Source organism: Furipterus horrens, unplaced genomic scaffold (assembly GCF_987537825.1).
Source record: "Furipterus horrens unplaced genomic scaffold, mFurHor1.1.pri manual_scaffold_17, whole genome shotgun sequence".
Lineage (NCBI taxonomy): Eukaryota > Metazoa > Chordata > Mammalia > Chiroptera > Furipteridae > Furipterus > Furipterus horrens.
In genome coordinates this window covers 54,400,179-54,414,645 of record NW_028327187.1, presented here as the reverse complement: position 1 = coordinate 54,414,645, position 14,467 = coordinate 54,400,179, and the positions used below count along the sequence as shown (strand labels likewise).

Sequence of the window (14,467 nt, the reverse complement as noted above, 5' to 3'; positions counted from 1 at the left end):
ATAGCCTAACCTGGAATAAAGACAGCTACCACAATTGCCACTGCCATAACCACCTTCTCAGAAAGTAGCCACCTGTCTGGTCCCTGATTTTGTTGAGCTGCCAATCTAAGGCATGTGCCTATGCAGGAGGTGATGACATTTTGGCTCCACTTTCAAAGTTATTTTTCCTTTCTCATGTGTTATTACTGAAGATAACAAAGGTCAAAAGGCACCCAGTATTTTCTGGTTTCTCATCAGCTTCTGGTCAATATTTAATCTGGTTTATGGATTTTTTTTAGGTCTTCTAGATGCCTTCCTGAGCCTGCTTGTGGCCACTCGCAGACACTTGTAAGGAGGAGAGAAGTTGGTGTATTAGAGATACTCTGAAATGAGGAAATAGAGGCTGGGATCCAAGGAGCAAGAGCTGTAGCCAGAACACAAGAGAGCAAGCCCTGAAGACACTTCTACTGAGAGGTCTGATATGGCCTCTCTTGGCATCCAACTTATAGGCTATATCTTGGGCCTTCTGGGGTTGTTGGGCACCCTGGTGGCTATGCTGCTTCCCAGCTGGCGAACAAGTTCTTATGTCGGTGCCAGTATTGTGACAGCAGTCGGCTTCTCCAAAGGCCTCTGGATGGAGTGTGCAACTCACAGCACAGGCATCACTCAGTGTGACATCTACAGCACCCTTCTGGGCCTGCCCCCTGATATCCAGGCTGCGCAGGCCACGATGGTGACGTCCAGTGCAATCTCCTCATTGGCCTGCATTATCTCTGTGGTGGGCATGAGATGCACAGTCTTCTGCCAGGATTCCCGAGCCAAAGACCGAGTTGCGATAGTGGGTGGAGTCTTCTTCATCCTTGGAGGTCTCCTGAGTTTCATCCCTGTTGCCTGGAATCTTCATGGGATCCTACGGGACTTCTACTCCCCACTGGTGCCTGACAGCATGAAATTTGAAATCGGAGAGGCTCTTTACCTGGGCATTATTTCCTCCCTGTTCTCCTTGGTAGCTGGAGTCATCCTCTGCTTTTCCTCTTCACCCCAGAGAAATCAGTCCAACTACTTCGATGCCTACCAGGCCCAGCCCCTTGCTACTAGGAGCTCTCCAAGACCAGGTCAACCGCCCAAAGCCAAGAATGAGTTTAACTCCTACAACCTGACAGGGTATGTGTGAAGAACCAGGGGCCAGAGCTGGGAGGGGGGTGGCTAGGTCTGCGAAAACCAGTGGACAGACCCTGCCCCAGGGCCACAGATGAGGGACATTCCTACTGGATCATATCAGAAGGTGCTGCCGAGGATAGACTGACTTTGGCCACAGGATCAAGAGAAAGCAAAAATGGGTGCTGGTGTGACAGTGTCCAGATTGAACTGTCAAGAGGCATACCAACCAGCCTTTCTGTTTCCTTCACCTTGGTCCCCCACCCCACACCCGGAGTCCCCCAACCCTCAACTCCAAACCTACCCAGTCTAGGCCAGACTCCACAGGCTCCCCTCTACCCTTTGCTTTACCTGCCAGTGCATCCATAAACCCAGTAACTAAATCCCACAGACTGACCCTTTCTGTGACCAAAGACTCTCTCTCTGGCCAAGGTCGGCTCTCAGCTCATTGCTGAAAGTTGACAGAAGGAGTGGTGGCTTTTATGAAGATGGCTCTAATCTCTTTTTTAAGCTTTCCTCCAAATAAACTGACTGGACACTAATGGGCCCTGGAGCTTCCATCCCACTATTGTTAAATTTCACAGTGTCCAGACTGATTGATGCATGAATGGAAATAGAGCCATCCCACTGTACTGAGGGAATAGAGACCAACTGGGTGCAGGATGAGAGGAAGGGAAGGTAGCTGAGGACACAAAAATACCAGAACCACTGCCTAGAGCAATTCTCAGAATTCCCTCACACTTGTGGGTTAGGGTTCTAGCCCACAGCTAAAGGGAAGCAGAAAGAAAGACAATAATGGTGAAAAAGTTCCAGGCAGTGGCAGACTCAGAAGCTGCAGCTCCAACTTTCACTAAAGTTCTTACCTCCCTCCCTCTGGAGCACCTGACCTGGTCTGCTAAACAAAAAAGCTAAGGGTCCCTTAGGAATGGGAAACTCGCTTTTCTAGAGATGGCCCTTGGCTGGGACATGACAGTATGGTAGCTGTGGTGGACTGCAAAAGATATCACTCCTTAATGCTGCTGCCCAAGAAAGAATAAGAATTTTGGTATCTAAGAAGCTGAGTGGACATGTGTGGTGCTCCAGTAGGTGTTTCTATTGAGCCAGAGAGAGTCATAACCCCAGAGAGTCTTCAAGCATAATAGAAAATCAGCCCAAAGGCTGAGATCGGACCCCCAGGGGTCTACCCACAGAGCACACTATAGAGCCTCTGAAAGACCACAGCACAAGGTGGGCCTTCTTTGATCACCCTTCATATTCCCCCCACCATCCTTCACCAGACATTCCAGAGTTGCTAAATGGCATCCAAGGGCTTAAGCATGGAATAATCAGGCCCAAGGTGTTATGGCCCTGATCTAAGTGATAGCTGAGCTGCTGCCTGGGATTTCAGGTGAGGTGGGAAAGTACACAATGGTCCCCAGGCAGACAGTTCCAGCTCTAAGACCTAAAAATGCTCCATTTTCCCTGGGGTGGTGGTAGGGGTTGAAGCCATAAGAAACCAAAGGCATTTTCCCTCACAAGCCTAGGCATGACCAACTTCTGACAAACTCCAGTACACCCCCTCAAACCTCAGTGTCAGCAGAAGGGGTCCTTTGATTATCTCTAGCATGCCTTGCATGTTTTCTACTTCCTTGCCCATGGTTAAGCTGTTCTTCCAAACTGGAAAGCCCTATCCCTTTTGCCAAGTTTCCCTTGTGCTTGAACAACTTGCTCAGCACCACCTCCTTCACTGAGCCTTCTCTGACCACTCCATACCCCTACCACTCCTCCCTCAATGTACAAATCACATCTTTAATGCTTATCCTTTACAATTTTGATGCATAGTTATAATTTCGTGTGTGAATATCTGATTTTTCAAGTACATTGTAAACTTTTGGAGGGTAGGGACCTTATGTTAGATCTCTATGTATCCTTAAGACTTACAAACAAAGACAATCTGTAAGAGTGCTTGACACACAGAAGATAATCAATAAACATTTGTTGATTGAATAACTGTTTTATTCATTCAAAGGGTAGGTGGGATGGAGAGTATTGGGCTAAGGGGTGGATAGGATGGAAACTGGTGTTTCTTCCAATGGGGTGGATAAAAAAATTCTAGACTGTTCTAAAGAAATTAAGAAAGTAAGAAACCCCTCCCCCAGGGAAACTATAATCTTTTCATCTTGCCCAGGACTCCTCCTTTTCACAGTAATTGTTTCATTTAAGTTATTTACTAAGTTTGCTATATGTTTATTCCTTTCATTCTCTGATTCGCCATTGTAAGAAAGGTGAAATAGACCTGATAATCTCCATTTTTCAGAAGGGAAAACTAAGACCCACATAAATAAAGAGATTTTCCCAGGGTCACACAGCTGGTGTTAGTACCCCATATCTTGACTCCCAAAATAGATTCTGCTGATCCATCATTATTAAAAGACAATTGGAAGAGCCTGCCAGAGGTCCTCAAGATACTCAAGTGAACAACAATGTAACACTGGGGACACATAGGTTCTCCTTGTCCCATGTGAGGGGGATCTGAGTATACCAGGCTAGCCAACCTGGGCCCAGCTAACTATCCTATCAGGGGAGATGCCAAGCTTATACTTGAGTAAGTCACGACACCTCAGTTCCAATTTTCCTGACTCTGGAGGTGTGGGAGTTTGGGAAGCAAATGATTTTGCCCTGTTTCAAAGTCATCTGGAATTAACAAAGCCTAATTCATGAAGAGCTGACCATAATGGAGTCTTACGAGATTTAGGTTACCCAGCCCCTGGACTTAGTGGGCCTTGGCACCCAGTAGCCTGTAATAATAGCCACTACTATCATTGCACTCCTGAAGTGGGCTTTCTTTGGTGCAGAGGCTAGGACCCCAACATCCAAGCCCATTTAGAAGAAATGGCTGTAGGCAGAAATAAGGGTAGAGAGAGGGGTCTCTATGAACACAAGTTTATTAAGAGGTCATGTCTCTGGTGTAGCACCAGGAACCTAAGTGCTCTTGACCTGGGGGCCACTGGAGGTTAGAAGACGGGGTTGCCTTGCTGACTCTGCTATGCTGAGTGGGCAGCAGTCTGGTATGAGCTCGGATGTCTCACCACCTGCCACCCAAAGGACTTTCAGATCCACCAATTTCACTGCATGCTCCAAATACCCCAATAAAACAGGTCTTTTACAGGAAACAAAATGGAGGCCCAGAGAGGTAACTTTCCTAAAGTCACAGAGTGTCAGAGGCTGAATACAAGCTTGGAAACCTCCTTCAGGGTCAGAGATTCTGCTCAAAGGTATAAGAGTGCCTGTTGCTCTTCAGATTCCTGCAGCCCTCCTGCCCCTGTCTGCTACTGGAATCTAAGGACTTTGAGGGAAAGGGGGCACAGACCTTCCCTTCCTCTTAGGAAGAGGCTGACCTTGGAGGCACTCCTTCCTTTTTATTATTTAAATAAGAGTTTATTTGAGCTAAACTGATGACATATGCCAGGGCACAAGATCTCAAGTGCTGTTCCTCTTTCCTTTTTTTAAATTTTAAGTCAGTACAGAGCTCCTGTTTTTGTTTATTTGTTTGTTTGTTTGTTTTCACAGTTATCATATCATGAATTCATAGAGAATGGGTTCCAGGAGCTCAGGCTACTTTACATTGATTCTCACAGAGTGTGCTTCTCTGGGTAGAGCAGGCTGATGGTTCAGCTGAACCCAGGGACCTTTCTCTTTGGCTTCCTTCTTTTTCTGATCATTTTCATTCACATGTTTCAGGAAGCTAACTCAGCTCTTAGAGTGCTTAATATGCTCAGTATGTACATTAATTCTCTTGGCAAGGATCTTGCCCTTGTTTATTCAGAATAGTGCCCACTACATGCTGGTTGATATTGTAGACTCTTCCAGTTTTGCCATGGTAAGACTGTGGGGTATTCCTTTTTGAACAGTGCCAATTCCCTTGATGTCTACACTGCCACATTTCTTGTAGATTCATATGTATGTGGCCAAAGGGATAACTCCATGTTTTTCCAAAGGCCTAGAGAACATATAGCAGGTGCCTCTCCTGTTTCCCTTTATGCTCGTCATTTTGGCGAATTACTGGAAGATGGTGGTTACAGCCAAAAAGAAGCTTCCTCCTTCCTTTTAATATGGAAGGATGCTATGGAAGCAGTTAGAAATTTACCCTCAACTATAGAAACTAGGACAAGCCCAACAAAGATCAACTGGTTGAACAAGAAAAAACCTTAGACTGGTTTTCCCTTTGGTTTGTTGAGCAAGAAAAGCCTTGATCTAAATAATTTCTTAGAAATCTCATTGAGTCTGGGTCCATGTTAAACAGCTTTCAGCTTAACCCCATTGTCTTGCGTCGTAAAATAATTTAGATTAGCCATAGACTAAGGGGATAGGGAAGGCCATTGTGTTTATGCTTCAGCCTAATAGCTCTGACCCTTGTACAAGGAGAGATGGTTCTAGTCTCCTTCATTCCTTTCATAATAGGGTGATTCATGTTTTCTCCCCCTTGGGGACCTAGTGACCCACTGCTATGCAATCATTAATGGAGAGGAGGAGGCTAAAAATAGTTTCTTGGTGGAAAGGTAAGTCCAAGTTTTTGTGAGACCTTTATCCAGTCAGTTAAACATCCATTCAACTAGCTCTCTAGCCAGCCCGCCCACACCAACTGCACTCTTCGTCTGTGTCAGGCAGTGTGTGCTTTGAGGGCTACAAGGGTGAACAAGGGTAGTTTGTGCCTTATATGAGCTGATAGTTGATCTATGGAAGATAAGACATGCACACCGAAGTGTGGTCTATGGCAAAATATAGTCTGTCTTGTGAGAAGGGGAAAGTGCGAAAAATTGGGGTATCAGGGGCTAGTTTAAAAAGGTATGTACATCCTCCAAAGCCCAATTCATATGAAATGAGATTGTGGCACTATTTGAGCTTATAGGGGAAGAATGATCAAAAGAAAATGCTTCTCTAGTCGAAGGACCACAGAAATAGAGAATATGGTAGAGAGCAGTGCTAAGGAAGAAACAGGGAGACACTACTCAACTAATTGAGAACACCTCTGAGTTTACCTCACAAGACTCCTAAATGGCTCTAATGAAGAGAGTGACCCTGGGGCTTAGCCTTTTCTCCCTCATTTCCTTCTCTTGGGCAGGCCTAGGGCAATTTCTGGGGACAGCAGAGATAGGGCCCACCGAAGTATGCTGAGACATTTTGGCTCTGGACCAGAGGAGAGACACAGGTGTGGGAAATGGGGTCCAATGGTAAAGGAAGGCAAATGAGGCCTTGCAGAATCAACAGTTCCCTCCCACTCAGTCCTGGGCCATGGGCAGGTGACTTTTTGTGACTTCAGCTGCCCACTCTAGGATATAGAGGCCCCAGGCTAAGAGTGCCTGTGCTCCTCCTCAGCTGGCTGAAGCCTGGCTTACACCCAACTTGGTCTCCCAACTCAGGTGGCTCTTAACTTTGATGAGAAATTCTGTTATCGCAACAGGTTGAGATAGGTTGGGGAGGGGTGCAGGGATCCTCAAACAGGAAGTCCAGCAAATTATCTCTCTCTTTTGCCTGAAGTGGTGGCTCATTGCCTGCTATGATGTGATCACTGATAGAATATTAACAGGCTGTTATCAGGCACAGCAATACAGAAGGTGTAATCTAATCATCCCCTCCACCTCACACAACCTTCCACTTTTCTTGGAATTGCAACTCAGGAATTCTTCCTTAACTCTTGTCTACCACTCCCTGCTCTGGGCCCAATTTTTCCACAAAACAAGTCTTAGGGCTTGACAAAGCAGGAAGTCACTATACAAGGACAAATCATCAGGTCCTGCGTCTGTCATCCATCAAGTCCCCTTTCTCTACAATAGCACCCTTACCACTTGTCAAATTACTTCCTAGGAGGGCTTTGAAGAATTTTCTATTTACAAACATGGTCCTTTAGAGATAACATTGAAAAAACTCAAATGCTTTCAAACAGATGTTAGAAAGTATAATGGGATGTGAAATTAGATGCCAAATAATTATGAGTACTGTGGCAGGTAACTCCTTTTCTCCAATAGCACTTTCAGAGTCTGTGATATTTGATGAAATTCTGTTGGGTTGCTCAGGAGAAAGGCCAGTCACACCAAAAAATACAAACAGAAGATGCTCCTTGCAGCCTTTTGTTTGAATTTATTTCTGAAATGACCCAGTGGGATACAAGAAGGTATATCAGCATCCCCCCACAAAGGGTATCTGATGATATTGTGAAGACCTTACTTCCTTGAGTTAAAGGCACCGAATGCCTTGGTTTAAAAGCAAATATATTTTATGGAAAGAGAAACACATTTAGACAAAGATTAGCCATCCAAACCAGAATTTTCCCTAGTTCCTTGATTTAGCCTTAAAAGCAGCCAGAATGATTCGATGGGACCAATGAGTTTAAAATAAAGAACACTGATTCAGAGATAATGGTTACTGGGGTTTTGGGGAGCAGGAGACTTCCCTGAGTACCACATGCACCCTTCAACTAAATGATTTAACAGCCTCAGGAATGGAGACAAAGTAGAATCGTCCCCCCACCCCCGCAAAAAAAGGCAGAAGAGATGAGAAAGGTGGTGCCATCTTGTTACAGAAACAGGGGAGTCCAAAAATCCCCAGAGTTTGCGGCTGGGGGATGAGGAAAAGGAAGCAGCTTTTAGAATGCCTCCACATGCCTGAGGCTGGTGGCTAGTGTCTTTTTTATGCAAAATGGCTTTAATGTATCCAAAGCCTCAGGTAGATGGGAGGAGTCTTGAACCAGGGGACGGTATGGAAAAAGCACACAGAGCCTATGTAAGGTTCTGTGAATGGTCAGAACTTTTTGCAACGCCCACTGCGTCAGAGGACGCAGTCAGAGATATATAAGCAGCTGCGGACATTTTAGCGCTCTCTCTCTCTCTCTTCTCTCTCTCTCTCTCTCTCTGGCTCTCTCGCACGCTCTCTCTCGCTCGCTCTCTCGCCCCCTCCATGCGGCTTGGTGAAGGGGCCTTTTCCATACGGAATAAAGAAGCTAAGTTCTCCATGTGGCTTGGAGAAGGGGTCTCCAGGCTGCTTTAAGAGGCTCTCACCATGCGGTTTTGAGGAGAGGAGATCCATGCGGTTTGCACAAAGAAAGCAGTTTGCAAGGAGGCTGAGAATCCAGGCGGTTCTGCATTGAGAGCTGGAGGGCACCACAGCACAGAAAGGACCTCTCCAATCAGAATTGAGTGATTGGCAGCTGCTGGTAAAGTTGAACTGTGTTTGGAAAGTAGGGAAACAGTTTCTCTAACTTTTCTAAAGCTAGCCTGGTTTGGTAGGGGGGAGGCAAGAATATGTGTTTATGGGTGTTTTAAAGAATATAAGACTTAACAGAAATCCACAAATAACTAAATCTGTATAACTGTTAAATAAACAATTCTTTTTCTTTTCACTAAACTCTGGTATTGAGAGTTATAATTTTGGCAGTGGGCAATCAGGCCCCTAACTAAAGAGCCCGTGGGTTTGTTTTCAATTGGAGCAGCCCAGTGGTTCTGTAACAATCTTCCTCTTGGCAATTTCAGAGGTAGCTCATGTGGTTAATTTTACTCATCTGTGTGTAATAATAAACTAGTATGTTCTCAGGTGTCACTCCCCTAGAGACTTGCTTAACTCAGCACTCTTGGGGTGGGAGTAGGGTGGTAGGGGATGGTGCAAAGGAGCCAGTGAGAAAACTACAAGGCAGAGGCCAGCAAGTCCAAGACCTCCTGATGGCTGTTTTGATATCAGGAAAGCTGCCAAGTGACAGCCCTGAGTGAAAAACCCAGTCAAGAGGAAATACATGTCTATGTTGTTTGGGGAGATATTTCTTACATAAGTGAACAATTTCCTGATCATGAGGGCAGTTAAACATTGTGTGGGATTGTAGAACTTTCTTCCTTGGAAATTCAACGTGGAGAAAAGGGAACCCTAGTGCACTGTTGGTGGGAATGCAGACTGGTGCAGCCCCTGTGGAAAATACTATGGAGTTTCCTCAAAAAACTAAAAATGGAACTGCCTTTTAAATCCTGAAACTCCAGTTTGAAAGAATATATGCACCCCTATGTCCACAGCAATATTATTTATAATAGCCAAGGTCTGAAAACAGCCCAAATGCCCACCAGTAGATGAGTGGATAAAAAGCTGTGGTACATTTAACATTTTCTTATCAAAAGGAGGAAGCCAAGACTAATCATTTTCAAGATAAGCAGAATGGTGTGACAAGAAAAGGAGCTTGGCTTTGGAGCCAGACAAGGATTTGGTTTGGCTCTGCACTCTGTGTAACTTGGGAGTGTCACTTCAATTCTTTACACTTTAGTTTGCTCATCTGTAAAATGAGAATGACACCTGACTATCAGTGTGGTCATGGCAGATAGGTCCTGGTTAACTGTATTCTAAGCATATTGGTGACCTAGAGGGTATTGTCAAAGTGATTGCAAAATGTGTGTCTTTGGAGAAAGGGGGCAAATGACAAAGTATATTTTCTACCAACAGATCTGAACCTACACAAGCAAGGCAATATTCATTCCCACACCAAAATTTCTCAATATTCTTCCCAAAAGTCTGAATACTTTGAAGACCTTGAACAAGCTTCTATTATTCAGATTCCATTAACAGAAGAAGCCAGGGGAAGAGCTGACTCTAGAAACTTGAAAGTAAAGGGGGTGTCAAGGCTCTTTGACCTTTGTTCAGATCTGTGAAAATCTGAGATGAAAAAGAACCATGATCAATCAATGAGATCCCACTACTAGAAAAACACTTAGTCCAAGAGGACTGCAAATTGGGATTAATTTCCCAAACTCAGGGACAACTGGGGAGATTTCAATAGCCACTTCCTAATTCATAGCTTATAAATCTCCATTGTTCAGCAAATTTAGCATAACCTCCCTCTTGCTGGCATTCCCAAGTCCTTGGTCCACTCTGTTCCTTATGCTCCAAATTGAGTAATTCACTATTCCTCACACCCTCCCCTTCCAACTAGACTTGTGACTTTCCTTATACTATTGCCTACACCTAGAAAACTCTCCCCACATACCTCTACCTTCCCAGTCCTTATAAGCTTCCATAGCCCAACTGGAAGATCAGGCCTTTGGTGAACACTTTCTGACCTTCTGCCTAGTCATTTTGCCTTCCCCTGAGGACTCAGTGGGCAGATAACTGGAATGTGTGGGCACATAGAAGGCACCCAAAACATTTGAACTATTCTTATATAAAAGTTTGGGATTTCTGGTGATTCACATGAAAACTTTGGGCTTGGGGATGGAGGCAAGTAACAAAACACATTTCTTCTGCATATTTTATTAGAAGTCACTTAATGACTAAAGCTTTAATATACCCCAAACCATTTAAGTCAGTCCTGTCAAATTATCTAATTTATAAACTAACCATATGCCCTAATTTTTGATTCAGAAAGTATGCTTCCTGAATGTCCTCTCTGCCTAAGATAAGTCCTGAGTTAGGAATGTCCGTGTTACCAAGAACAAATTATTCTTTTGACTTAACCTAAGCTTACCCCCTGAAGCTTTCCTGAGCATACTTTAATATTGTACTAATTCATGGCACAAAACTCTGAAACACATTCTATCTGGACATGGCCTTGGGAACTGAGAGCTTGACAATTAAGCCTCTGCCTCTAATTGTTACCCCGATTATTTGCAATCACTAGGCATGGATAAGCAAATCTTCATGCACCCTGGAGCCAAAGAGTCTCTGACCTAGTCCTCTGCTAGGTGCCAATTTGTTCATCTAACAAGCTTGTACTGCCTTCCTAACATGTGCCAGGAACTTATTTTCTTAAAGCTTGTTCCGTTCTTTGCTTATGGATAGTTCCTCTTTCTTCTCTTAAAATGAACTGTCACTACTCTTAGAAAAAGTAAACAAAAGACTCCTCAGAAATTTTTTTCTCCTTTTACTTCTTACTGTCAAGATCTGGCCTTTACAGACTTCTCTTGATTATATTCTGTAATTAACAGTATTTCAAAATTGCATGCTAAAGAGCTTCCTTTTGATGATATTCAGAATATCTGTGGTACAATACAGTGTATGGATGAAGTGTTGTAGAATTGTGCACCTGGAACCTGTATAATTTTGCTAACCAGTGCCACCCTGATAAATTCAATAAAAAAAGAATGTCTGTGGTAAAAACAAACAAAAACAACCCGTATTCCTTTCTCCTTTGATAGCCTTTTTAATTATTCAAATCAAAGTTCACCTAAAGAGAAACACTAGGCCACTCCAGCTCATGCTGATTGTCCCCCGTAACTTGTAGAACTTATTGTCTCATTCTTTCATTTTCAGAATTTAATGTCCAGGATTGCTATCTACCTTACTCATACTGTATGTATCCAATCTCTTCTATGAATGAGGCACCATTTTAGGTTATTGAGGAAGATGGAGAGATAAATAAAACACAGTCCCCACCACTACAATTATTTATTGATTACCTACTATATACCAGGTACTACGATAAGCTCAGGGATATAGTGATTGGCAAAAATGGGCGTGACCCTTCCCCTCATGGAAATTAGCAAGAGGCAGAGACCACATGTGCTGTGTTCACCACTGTATATCATACAATACATAGCAGCTAGCTCATAAATATTTGTTGAATGAGTGAAAGTTAACATCCAAACATATAATTGCAAATTGTGAAAAGTGCTATGAATTAAATACAATAGGAAATAGTGATAGAATAGGGTAGAGAAAAAAAGGTTGCCAGGACGACCTGTCTGAGAAAGTTGACACTTACACTAAGACCTGAAAGATGAGTCCTGCCAAGACGGGAGATACAACCACTTCAGGAGTGGGAACAGTATGGATAAAGACTCTGTGGTAAGTCAGAGACTGACATGTTTCAGTGGTAAGACCACAGTCAGCAAGGGGAAAAGTGAGATATGATGAGGTGTTGCAAGAGATAAAGGGGAAGTAGGTAGGGGTCTTGTAAGACATTGTAAGGAGTATGGATTTATCCTAAGTGCAATAGGAAGTCATTGAAGGGCTATACTAATAAGACAATCATGGGAACAAGAATGAAAGCAAGAACACCAGTTAGAAGTTGCAATTATTTATGGGAGATTATGGTATTTGGACTAAGGTAGCTATGGTAAAAGTAAGTGAAGTCAAAATATATTTTGGAGTTAGAATTGACAGACTGGACATGGGGGACTAGGGAAGAAGAAAATTAAGGATGACTTCCAGGTTTCTAGCTTAAGCAACTAGGTGGGTGGAGGTGTCATTTTTGAAATCAGGGAAATTGAGGGAAGGAACATTGCTGGGGGTGTGTCACTGTTTATTTTTAACATGTTTTATTTGAAGTGCTTGTGAGACATGTAAGTGTAAATGTGAACTAGGCAGCTGAATATGTGCATTTGGAGAAAGACAGGACAAGGGAGTTTGTGATAAGACCCTTATAAATGACACAAAACTTACATATTAAAAATAAAGTCATGTCTGGCTGGGTTAATCAGAGGAATTTTCAGGGAAAAAAGTTGACAGTTGAGCCAAAAGAAATATGGTAAGAGAGAACATCCCACACAAAGGGAATGGAATAGCAAAGGTAAGATAATAGATGGAAAAATCTTAAGGCAGGTTCAGAAACTGAAAAAGTCTGTTTTGGATGGAACACGATTTGTATGAAATTTTGGAAGATGAATCTAGAAAACATGGTTGAAGCAAGATGGGATTTTGTATTGTGCTTGGTTGGCAACTGGGAGCACTAGCACGTCTGAGCAGAGGCATAACCTGATAAGATTAAAAGCAATTTTGTGATAGTGAGTAGGGTGCATGGAAGGAGTGAGAACAGGAAGCAAGAGAGGCCAGTTAAGAATCTATTTCAATGATCAAGACATGAGGTAATAAGAACCTAAATGTTAACTGTGAAAGTGAAAAGTTAAAGGGCAAATGTTAGAGACATTTGAAAAGAGAATTATGCTTATGTTAACCTAACATGATAGGAGGAGGTGCCCACTTTTTACTTCTGAGTGTCTTTTGCTTCCACACTGTTTTATAAGTTCTGGTAAGACTGAGTGACACTTTTCAGTTTCTCTACCGTGGCATTTAATATTGGTTAAAGGGACCTCATCTGGTAGGATTTCATTGTAAATGGGTAACAAAGAGGTACCTCTGGTATTGTAGTAAACAGACTCACACAGGTAACTGTTGCTGGAAGAAGCAATATGGGGTTGGGACAAGGAAATGGACGAAAAATAAGCACTAGTAAAATTTTCCACCGTTTTCTTTTTAAAGCCCAATTGCCTATACTCCTTTCTGCTCTGCCTACTCACTCACCCATACATCTCTCTTTCATTCTTACATACACACACACTGAACTTTCAATTCTCTGAGTTTTTCCTACACCACCTTCTCATCCATATTGTCCATATCTGTGCAAAGCCCCATCTTCTCATCGCCCCCATGTGAAGGACAAGTATCACTGAGAGAATGGCTGATGTGCTGCCCCCTTCTCTGAGTAATATTTAGACAACTGGGCCCTCAACATTATAGTCCAAACATCTAACATGAGAATAATCATGTCGTAGGCTAAAGCCACAGTGAGATAAAGGTAAGGGAGCAGGGGATGTTTTTAAGTACTCATTCTGATGGTGGAGGCTGGTTCTGGCCTCCCCCTATTCCTTGCAGTCTCACTAGAATATCCATGATGGGCCTCCTTTCAAAGGAGATCAAATAAGTTTAGGAGAATCTTCTGAAGTAACTGCAGAAGAGAAACAGAACAAATATCCAAAACATTCCTCTGGATTAACTAATCCTTTTGTGATTGCTTGATCCTGCTTCCCTTTTATTATTTCTCCTTTACTTTAAGTTTTCACTGTTGCTATGTTTTTTATATGTTCAATGTTCAATGTCTTTTGAAGAGTACCTTGAACTCTTTGGATAACATGTACTATATAAATACAATAAAGCAATCAATAAACAAAATGTCTACTTTTATAAGAGTGTAAGTTTTACTATTTCTGATAATATGAGATCTACCCCTCACTCAGCACTAGCCTGAAGAATAGGTAGGTGGTATATTGTGAGGAATATCAAATAGATCTCCCTACTCTAAAACAGCTTCCCTACTGCCTGAAATCCCAGTTTGGTAATATATACATTTTAAAATTTGGGCCTTGAAGATTTCTTTTAAGAGTTCCTTATTAAAATGCAAACACCACAGAGGGAGGTGGGTAGATGGGTCACAATTTAACCTTAGTTCTCTTTACATGAACCCATCACTCTTACTAAACACATTTTTCACATTCCAGCTTTTTCCATGCCTTTGTTCATGCTATTCTTCCAGAAGTAATGCAAAATATAACAAATTATAAATATAAAATTAACTTAATAGTTTCACACAGTCTCTCATTTGATATCT

The 14,467-nt window shown here is 42.8% G+C and overlaps 1 protein-coding gene across 1 annotated transcript; it reads left to right on the top strand.

Moving 5' to 3' along the window:
• Positions 1 to 322: 322 nt before the first annotated feature.
• On the top strand, positions 323 to 3,120 carry CLDN2 (claudin 2). Its single transcript, XM_090264558.1, has one exon. The coding sequence runs from the start codon at positions 461 to 463 to the stop codon at positions 1,151 to 1,153; it is 693 nt and encodes a 230-aa protein (XP_090120684.1). The 5' UTR covers positions 323 to 460; the 3' UTR covers positions 1,154 to 3,120.
• The last annotated feature ends 11,347 nt before the right edge of the window (positions 3,121 to 14,467 follow it).

Bases quoted from the DNA above. Each gene is read 5' to 3' on its own strand.
- CLDN2 (XM_090264558.1), top strand. From the start codon at position 461: ATGGCCTCTCTTGGCATCCAACTTATAGGCTATATCTTGGGCCTTCTG.